Source organism: Bufo gargarizans, chromosome 9 (genome assembly GCF_014858855.1).
Source record: "Bufo gargarizans isolate SCDJY-AF-19 chromosome 9, ASM1485885v1, whole genome shotgun sequence".
NCBI lineage: Eukaryota > Metazoa > Chordata > Amphibia > Anura > Bufonidae > Bufo > Bufo gargarizans.
The window spans coordinates 103,015,962-103,026,251 of record NC_058088.1 but is presented as its reverse complement, the minus strand read 5'-3'; the positions used below and the strand labels follow the sequence as shown (position 1 = coordinate 103,026,251).

The 10,290-nt window shown below is 48.1% G+C and overlaps 1 protein-coding gene across 1 annotated transcript in view; it reads left to right on the top strand.

Annotated features, from left to right (window-relative positions):
* The first annotated feature begins 957 nt into the window (after positions 1 to 957).
* Positions 958 to 10,290, top strand: part of CUL4B (cullin 4B) — a 55,041-nt gene continuing 45,708 nt past the window's right edge. The window contains exons 1-3 of the mRNA XM_044268609.1: positions 958 to 1,091; positions 1,300 to 1,680; positions 9,487 to 9,602. Coding sequence (XP_044124544.1) covers positions 1,040 to 1,091; positions 1,300 to 1,680; positions 9,487 to 9,602 — 549 coding nt within the window. The 5' untranslated portion in view covers positions 958 to 1,039. The remainder of the gene's footprint in view (positions 1,092 to 1,299; positions 1,681 to 9,486; positions 9,603 to 10,290) is intronic.

Genomic DNA, 10,290 nt, shown 5'->3' with positions numbered 1-10,290 from the left:
GTCTCACTAAACCCTCAAACTGATTTTAAAATTGAGAGATTAGTCAACATGTCCTACGGTGTAGAACATGTCTAAGCCCGGGCACCACGTCAAGGTTTCTCAAGTAGCCCGGGCTACTTGAGAAACCTTGACGTGGTGCCCGGGCTTAGACATGTTCTACACCGTAGGACATGTTGACTAATCTCTCAATTTTAAAATCAGTTTGAGGGTTTAGTGAGACTGCAGAGTGCATTAGAAAGTACAAACAAAACAAGCCCTCATATGGCTATGTGAACGGAAAAATAAAAAAGTTCCGGCTCTAGGAAGGCAGGGAGTGAAAAACGGAAACGCAAACTCAAAATAAATGATAATCGTAAGGTTCCAAAGGGGTTAAATCTGAGATCTGATTGGTTGATAATGGGGCCCAATACAAACCGATGTGCAGGCTGGGAGTTGTAGTTTCACACAAGCTGAAGTGCTAAAGGTTGCTGACCGCTGGGGTATGTTCACACAGCGAATTTTTCTCCAGAGATTTTAGTTCAGATTGCGTGGCGTTCGACACCCCGGGAACGCTGGACCGGAGTCTGCGGATCCCAAGCATTGAAACTGCCACGGAATATGCGGTGGATTTTGACAATGTGAACAGAGCTGTATGCGTATATGCGATAAATGACAGCCTCCCAAATAGGAGGTAGGTAGTGGATGACATGTACACCTCTCTGTTGGCACAGACCAGACCTGAACGATGAAGGACGGATCAGATACTGGAGCTCGATACATGTTTATTGTGTATTATAGAGCGTTTCACATAAGCCACGTGACACATTCTGCGTCTTTCCGAGAAAGCCGCAGCCAGTGTGCACTCACCGGCTGACGGGAGACGCTTTGCACTTTGCAGCACGCTGATGATCTCACGTCACGTGGCTCCGCCAATGTGACGTCATCAGCCGCGGCCCCGCCCCTTCCCCCGCTCGCTAGTGTCCCTGCTCTCTCCCTCCCAGTTCTCCAACTCCCCGCCTGGACCAATCAGATCGGCAGCTCGGCGAGGGCCAGGCGACGGATGAGGCCCGCACGGTCGGGCATTATGAAAGACCTCGCCGCCAGCCCTTCCGGTAGGTTATGTCACCGGGTTGGGGGGGAGGTGGGCGCCGGTAGTGTCTTCGGGACCGCTCTACCCGAGATGCCTTGAGAGAGGAAGTGAGGCCATCTTTGGTGCCTTTTCTTGTGACAATAAACAAGCAGAAAGTGGAGTCTCCGGAGCTCGGGGCGGGAGCCATTGCTGCAGCTCTTCTATGTCTGCTGTGTTCATGTTCCCCACAGGTTTATCGTCCCCCAACCCTCCCAGCCAGGAGGTCAAGGCAGAGGGAACCAGCAAGAAGAGGAAGCTCGCCAACAGCAGCAGTAGCGTCACCGACAAGGACGATTTCGACCCCATCTCCCCACCCAAGAGCTCCAACCACATCCAGAAGAAGCTGAGGTTTGAGGACACTCTGGACTTTCTAGGACTCGATGTAAAGATGGCTGAGGAGTCCCCCTCCTCCTCCTCCTCTACGCCCCAGCCCCTGAGGAGTAAAAGTATGCTCATCTCTCCAGTGGCCGCGGGGCATCATGCCAACGGGCTCACCAAAGCCTCTCCTGTCTCCAGCTTTGCCAACACCAAGCCTGGCTCAGCCAAGAAGTTAGTCATCAAGAACTTTAAAGGTAACACGTGGCCCCTGGTGTCCTGCCTGGGAATGGGCGCACTTTGTGGGGCCCCTCATTAGAGGGATGGTTTTTGAGTAACCGCAAATCCATTGCATTGCATGTCATTGACTGGTCCTACGTTACAGGCAGAATTTCAGTTCAGAGCTGCACTCGTAATTCTGCTGGTTGTTACTGGAAACGGCCAACAAGCTTGACAGATATACCGGCCGAGTTCTCACCTCAGTTATTGGAAATAACAACTGATGGAAATCATTGAAGTGTGAACTCGGCCTTAGCTTTTGGATGGAACAATAAATGTTTTCTACGTCATGTAGAGATTTTTCTATTGATGGGCCATCCATACCCAGCAGCGGTCTGACATCCCGCACCCCAGGTGGTCCCGCTGTCTGGGAGTAGCTCCAGCGCTGGACCTCAGCGGCACTGTCCACGATGTAAGGCTGCTTTCACACATCAGTGATTGTGAGCCCAAACCAGGAAAGATCTGCACCTGGTTCTGGCTCGCAATCACTGACCAAACACTGATGTGTGGCAGCCGTTCCCTAGATGCTACAGTGCTGCCCATAATTATTCATACCCCTGGCAAATTTTGACTTTGTTACTTTTATTCAACTAGCAAGTAATTTTTTGATGGGAAATGACATAGGTGTCTCCCAAAAGATAATACGACGATGTACAAGAAGCATCATTTCTCAGCTTTAATTTACCTTTGAGCAAAAAATACATAGGTAAATATATGTTCCGCACTGTGGAAAATCTCAGAGGACGTTGTTCGGAAGCCAAAAGGATCCAAGGATCACCACCAAGGCCATCCTGGTGAATCTGGGCTCTGCTGGTGGCAATGTCTCAAGGCAGACAATACAACGGACACTGCACACTGCTGGGTTCTACTTCTCCAGATAGGGCACACAGAAGTTGGCTTGGCATTTGCAAAAGCTCATCTGGCACAAAATACGACTTCTGGTCTTCTGTGTTATGGTCAGATGAAACAAAAATTGAATTGTTTGGTCACAGTGATGTTTCCTTCATTTGGCGTAAAAAAAGAAGCCTTCAACCCAAAGAACACCATCCCCACTGTCAAACATGGTGGTGGGAACCTAATGCTTCGGGGGTGTTTTTCAGCCAATGGACCAGGGAACCTGGAGCAATACATGAGGATTCTCAACGACAACATCAGGCAGTCTGCAGAGAAACTTGGCCTTGGGCACCAGTGGACATTTCAGCATGACAAGGACCCAAAACACACAGCAAAAGTGGTGAAGAAATGGTTAGCAGACAACATTAGCGTTTTGGAGTGGCCCAGCCAGAGTCTAGACTTAAATCCAATTGAGAATCTGTGGAGGGAGCTAAAGATCAGGGTGATAGCAAGAAGACCCTCCAACCTGAAAGATTTGGAGCTCATTGCTAAAGATGAATGGGCAAAAATACCTGTGGAGACATGCAAAAAGCTGGTCTGCAATTATAGGAAGCGTTTGATTGCTGTAATAGCCAATAAAGGCTTTTCTATTGATTATCGAGAAGGGTATGAATAATTTTGGACTGGACACTTTTTGCTCAAATGTAAATAAAAGCTGAGAAATGTTTTTTTTCCCACAATAATTCCTCTTGTACATCGTCTTATCTTTTGGGAGACACCTATGTCATTTCCAGTCAAAAAATTACTTGCTGGTTGAATAAAAGTAACAAAGTCAAAATTTGCCAGGGGTATGAATAATTATGGGCAGCACTGTATGTAGTTCTGGTGCCTTTTTCCAGCACTGGAGTTAAGAAGCCCATACACATGAGATTAAAATTGGCCGGATTGGCTAATGTTGGCCATTCTGTCTAAGTGTCGTTTGAAGAACTAGCATGAATGATTGTTCGTAACGGAAGACTCTTGTCTGACGAGAAGGTAATCCGCCATGCTGCAAAACTTCAGCCGTTTACTTGCCGACTCTGGATGTTGATGGCGTGATTGGCTGAATTTAGCCGATCATCTGCCATTGTGCTCAAGTACCAGGGAGTCAGTTTTTATAAAAAACAGACTCCCTGGGCGGCCAGTTTAGTTGGTGGAATAGATTGTACGAACAATCCCAGCCGATCATTATCTCAAATGTATTGCCAGCTTTACTTCAAAGCAGCTGACCAGCATGGGTGCGGTGTGTCGGATATGGACAGGCCATCAGTGTAAAGCCTGTATTACACCTGCCGATTTTTCAGCAGATGATCGCTAACTGGTGTTTGTCGTTTGAATGCTTCTTAGCGATCGTCTTGCAGTGTACTACTGCTGCCGATTGCCCGATGAACAAGCAAACGCTCGTTCTTCGGGTAATCAAAAATTTTTGACATGCTAAAAATATTATTGTTTGCAGGCAGCGGAACGTGGTGTCTAATAGCGATCTGCCGCCAGAAACCACTATGCAGCATGTGGACGAGCGATGGCATAGTGATTGCTTTTCTACATGCTGCAGAGGAGATCGCTGCATGTAATGGCAGCAGTCTCCACCAGCGAGCAGGGAATGCTGCCCTCCCAATACTGCCTTAAAGGGGTTGTGTCACTTCAGCAAATCACATTTATTATGTAGAGAAAGTTAATACAAGGCACTTACTAATGTATTGTGATTGTCCATATTGCTTCCTTTGCTGGCTGGATTCATTTTTCTATCACATTATACACTGCTCGTTTCCATGGCTACCCTTCAGTTCAGCATTGGTGGCCATGCTTGCACACTAAGGCCTCATGCACACGACAGTTTATTTTCACGGTCCGCAAAAACGGGGTCCGTGATCCGTGACCGTTTTTTCGTTCGTGGGTCTTCCTTGATTTTTGGAGGATCCACAGACATGAAAAAAAAGTCGTTTTGGTGTCCGCCTGGCCGTGCGGAGCCAAACGGATCCGTCCTGAATTACAATGCAAGTCAATGGGGACGGATCCGTTTGACGTTGACACAATATGGTGCCATTTCAAACGGATCCGTCCCCATTGACTTTCAATGTAAAGTCTGGAGTTCTTTTATACCATCGGATCGGAGTTTTCTCCAATCCGATGGTATATTTTAACTTGAAGCGTCCCCATCACCATGGGAACGCCTCTATGTTAGAATATACTGTCGAATATGAGCTACATTGTGAAACTCAGATCCGACAGTATATTCTAACACAGAGGCGTTCCCATGGTGATGGGGACGCTTCAGGTTAGAATATACTACAAACTGTGTACATGACTGCTGCCTGGCAGCACCCGATCTCTTACAGGGGGCCGTTATCAGCACAATTAACTCCTCAGGTGTACTATCATATCCCCCTGTAAGAGATCAGGGCTGCCAGGCAGCAGGGGACAGACCCCCCCCGCCCCCTCCCCAGTTTGAATATCATTGGTGGCCAGTGCGGCCTAACCCCCCTCCCTCCCTCTATTGTAATAAATCGTTGGTGGCACAGTGTGCGCCCCCCATCGCCCGCCCCCCTCCCTCCCTCTGTTGTAATAAATCGTTGGTGGCACAGTGTGCGCCCCCCATCGCCCCCCCTCCCCCCTTCTATTGTAATAAATCGTTGGTGGCACAGTGTGCGCCCCCCATCGGCCCCCCCCCTCCCTCTTTAGCAGTAACAACATTGGTGGCAGTGTGCGGCCTCCCATCGCCCCCCCCCATCATTGGTGGCAGTGTAGTTCCGATCGGAGTCCCAGTTTAATCGCTGGGGCTCCGATCGGTAACCATGGCAACCAGGAAACTACTGCAGCCCTGGTTGCCATGGTTACTTAGCAATAGTACAATAGTAGAAGATTCATACTTACCTGCTTGCTGCTGCGATGTCTGTGACCGGCCGGGAGCTCCTCCTACTGGTAAGTGACAGTTCATTTAGCAATGCGCCGCACAGACCTGTCACTTACCAGTAGGTGGAGCTCCCGGCCGGACACGAACATCGCAGCAGCAAGCAGGTAACTATGAATCTTCTACTATTGTACTATTGCTAAGTAACCATGGCAACCAGGACTGCAGTAGCGTCCTGGTTGCCATGGTTACCGATCGGAGCCCCAGCGATTAAACTGGGACTCCGATCGGAACTACACTGCCACCAATGATGGGGGGGGGCGATGGGAGGCCGCACACTGGCCACCAATGTTGTTACTGCTATAGAGGGAGGGGGGGCGATGGGGGGTGCACACTGTGCCACCAACGATTTATTACAATAGAGGGGGGGCGCACACTGGCCACCAAGCTATTATTACAATAGAGGGAGGGAGGTGGGGGGGGGCCGCAATGGCCAGCAATGATATTCAAACTAGGGAGGGGGGGGTCTGCCCCCTGCTGCCTGGCAGCCCTGAGCTCTTACAGGGGGATATGATAGTACAATTAACCCCTTCAGGTGCCACACCTGAAGGGGTTAATTGTGCTGATCACGGCCCCCTGTAAGAGATCGGGTGCTGCCAGGCAGCAGGGGGCAGTCATGTACACAGTTTGTAGTGTATTCTAACTAGAAGCGTCCCCATCACCATGGGAACGCTTCTGTGTTAGAATATACTGTCGGATATGAGTTTTCACGAAGTGAAAACTTAGATCTGAAAAAGCTTTTATGCAGACGGATCTTCGGATCCGTCTGTATGAAAGCAACCTACGGATCACGGACACGGATGCCAATCTTGTGTGCATCCGTGTTCTTTCACGGACCCATTGACTTGAATGGGTCCGTGAACCGTTGTCCGTCAAAAAAATAGGACAGGTCTTATTTTTTTGACGGACAGGATACACGGATCACGGCCTCGGCTGCAAAACGGTGCATTTTCCGATTTTTCCACGGACCCATTGAAAGTCAATGGGTCCGCGAAAAAAACGGAAAACGGCACAACGGCCACGGATACACACAACGGTCGTGTGCATGAGGCCTAAAGGAAAAAGCTCCGGCCTGGATTACAGAGTGGTCATAACTAGGGTTGCACTGGGTTTCGAATTATTGATACTTTTGTACCCAGATCAATTCAATACCGAGATTTGGCTTTTACCTTTTTGCACTACTGCGCAGCCTAGTATCAGAGAACATGTTGCGCACTGCTCTGTGCGCTCTATGTTCCTTCAGCAGCACAGGGGAGAAGGAGTCACACTCTCTCCCCTGTGCCGCTACCACCAATGAGAGGAGAGAGCGGCGAAGGAGGGGAGGGGCTGTGGCCACTGTGCCACCAATGATGAACTAAACCATTAATACAAAAACAGGTGGCAGGTGCCAGCAGCAGAATCACATAGCTGGCACCCGACCTCTGACAGGGAGCTGCGATCAGCGGCATTTGACCCCTCAGGTGCCACATGTACCGCGGATCGCAGCTCCCCGTGTCATAGAGGTCAGGTGCCGGGTATGTTGTTCTGCCGCCGCCACCCGCCTTCTGTATTTGTGTTAAAAGGTTAGTTATCTTAATTGGTGGCGCAGCGCGTCCCCCTAGTATTAGTCATTGGGTTCCCTCCTCTTCATTGGTGGAGCAGTGCTAGCAGTGTAATCCTGGGTCTCCGATCGGTTACCATGGCAGCCAGGATGCTACTGAAGCCCTGGCTGCCATAGTCGGCTCCCTGCTGCTGTATGCACTATGCACAGGGCAGCAGGGACAGTGTGAGGTCCTATTCATCCTAAGGGTCCATTCACACGTCCGCAATTCTGTTCTGCATTTTGCGGAACGGAATTGCAGACCCATTCATTTCTATGGGGCCGCATGATGTGCTGCCCGGATCCGCAAGATCCCAGGTTCTAGCCCCAAGGGCTAATGGTTATTAAATAAACTAATAAAGTTTTAAAAAAAAATCACTCTCTCCCAATTTTACATATAAAACATATAAACAATAAATAAACATATTTATTCGCCTCGTCAGAAAAAAAAAAAATGTAATCTCTTATGTGGTGAACACCAAAACAGGAAAAAACCGCCATTGTTTTTGTCACCTTGTCCCCCCCAAAAATAGAATAGGACTGTTCTATTATGGGCCAGACGTTCCATAAAAGGCTTTATTTATTTATTTTTTGTGTGGTATCGAATGGTATCGCGTATCGAAACCGAATCAAAATTTTGGTATCGTGACAACCCTAGTCATAAACATGGAAACGAGCGATGCATAATGTGATGGAAAAATGAGTCTAGCCAGCAAAGGAAGCAATATGGAAAATCACAATACATTAGTAAGTGCCTTTTATTAACGGTTTACATAATAAATGCCACTTGCTGAAGTGAGACAACCCTTTTACGAATGACAGAAAACCCCTTCAAAGAGGACCTGTCACAGGCCTGTTTTAATAGCGTCATGCATCCCCCATGTAATACCAATTCCGGAGCCTCTATCCTTATGACTGTTGTGCTATTCCGGTATTATTTAATGTCCACTGGGAGCACTGCAGGGAAGTTGAACAATTGGGCTATGTTCACAATGCAGATTTTTGCAACGGGTTTGGAGCCAGTCAGATGCCTCCCTGATGATATTGCATGATGGACACTGTACTATTGATTAATGCATAGTTTGTTGAAAGGTTAGGTGCGCTTTAGTAGGTTTCACTGGTTTCCAACATGGTGTTTGTCATTTTACCCCCTAAAATAGCATGCTGCCTTTTTGTCTGGCAAATATGATGGAAAGTGCAGCAGTGTCTCCTAGCAGACCGTCCACCGCGGCCTGAGGATGGGCAGACACGTGAGATAATGGTCTCTCTCCTGATTGTCGCACGAACATGGATTGACTGGGTTATCCCCTATCCAGAAGGAAGACGTATCTGATTGCTGGGGGTCCTACCGCTGGGACCTCCAAAAACCATGAACATGCCGGTCCTGAAGTGAGAATGAAGTGCCAGTGCACATGTGTGACCACTGCTCTGTTCACTTCTAGCCCCATAGAAATGAGGGGAGTGGTAGTCATACATGTGCAGCACCGCTCTGGTATGATGGGACCTGCCTTCTTGTGGTTGCTAGGGGTCCTGGCAGTCGGACCCCGTAATCATAATACTTGTGTTTGGTATTGTTAGCGCGGGAAACCCCTTTTAGGCTACTTTCACACTTGCGTTCAGAGCGGATCCGTCTGGGGTCTGCATCAGTCTCATATAATGCAGACGGTGGCTCCGTTCAGAACGGATCCGTCTGCATTATATTGTAGAAAAAATTCTAAGTGTGAAAGTTACTCAGACGGATCCGTCCAGACTTTACATTGAAAGTCAATGGGGGACGGATCCGTTTGAAAATTGAGCCAAATAGTGTCAAATTCAAACGGATCCGTCCCTATTGACTTACATTGTAAGTCTGGATGGATCCGTTTGCCTTCGCACGGCCAGGCGGACACCTGAACGCTGCAAGCAGCGTTCAGGTGTCCGCCTGCTGAGCGGAGGCCAAACGGTGCCAGACTGATGCATTCTGAGCGGATCCGCATCCACTCAGAATGCATTAGGGCTGGACGGATGCGTTCGGGGCCGCTTGTGAGCCCCTTCAAACGGAACTCACAAGCGGAGCCCCGAACGCTAATGTGAAAGTAGCCTAAGCTGTATGGTCATTTTAAAGCTTTGGCCTACATATGTTTGCCTCCTCTGTGCACATAATGTGACTGGATCTGAAATGCGTTAGTAAAGTATTGATGATAATGGTGGATTCAGGCCAGTAATCTGTGAGACTTGTGAGGTTATTTGGCCCCGATGTATATTGCCATACAGAAAAATTCAACCTGAAGCAATGGCCAGACTTTGCCTTTGATATTTTTGTAAGTTCTTGTTGTCCGTACACAGCTGTTCTTGCCTCATCATTGTAGGAAATCCACTGTTGAATATGAATATATAATGTTTTTTTTGTTTTTTTTTGTTTTTTATATTCTTTATTTGCAGAAAAACCCAAACTTCCTGAGAACTACACTGACGAGACCTGGCAGAAGCTGAAAGAAGCAGTTGATGCCATTGAAAATAGCACTTCAATAAAATACAACTTAGAAGAATTATACCAGGTGAGTGAATGAGTTCACTATAGATATGGTACCTACTGAAGACCTTTTAGATGAAGGGGATGCCATATACACATCTCTTCACCTAGTGACGCTTCCTGTACCAGTGGACGAATGTTACGTCTGGCAGCATGGAAGCTGGACATTAGACACTTGGGGCATATCCACATGATGTGGCGTAAATGTCTTGTAGATGTGAGTTCCACTTCTGAAACCTACCCCAAATCAGGGGTTCCTGAACTCCCATAGAAGAAAATAGAGATCCATGGACATGTGTGGCCACGTATCTACTCATTGTCCTCCTGGATCCTGCGGCCAGTGGCTACCTTAGCTGTGGAGTTCGGTGACCTCGTTGTGGAGAGGTGGGTCCTGCACCTATCTGACATTTACTGTGGCTATGCCAAAAATCTCTACGGTGGGAATACCACTTGAAGACTAGAGACTCGTGTAGAACAGTGTGTGTGCTTTATTTTAGACCCCACAGTTTCTACAACACTTCAATTTAACTTGAGAATTGTTAACTCCTTGCTGACCACCTGTTGACTATATTTGTCGGGTGGTCGGCACCTATCTCTACACAGCATTTATAAACGCCCTAGGAGAGATCGCTGCTTTACGCTAATCTAGAAGCTGTCAGAGAAAGCAGGGCTAGCCATGGAGACGGGCAGTGTATAATGTGATGGAAAAATAA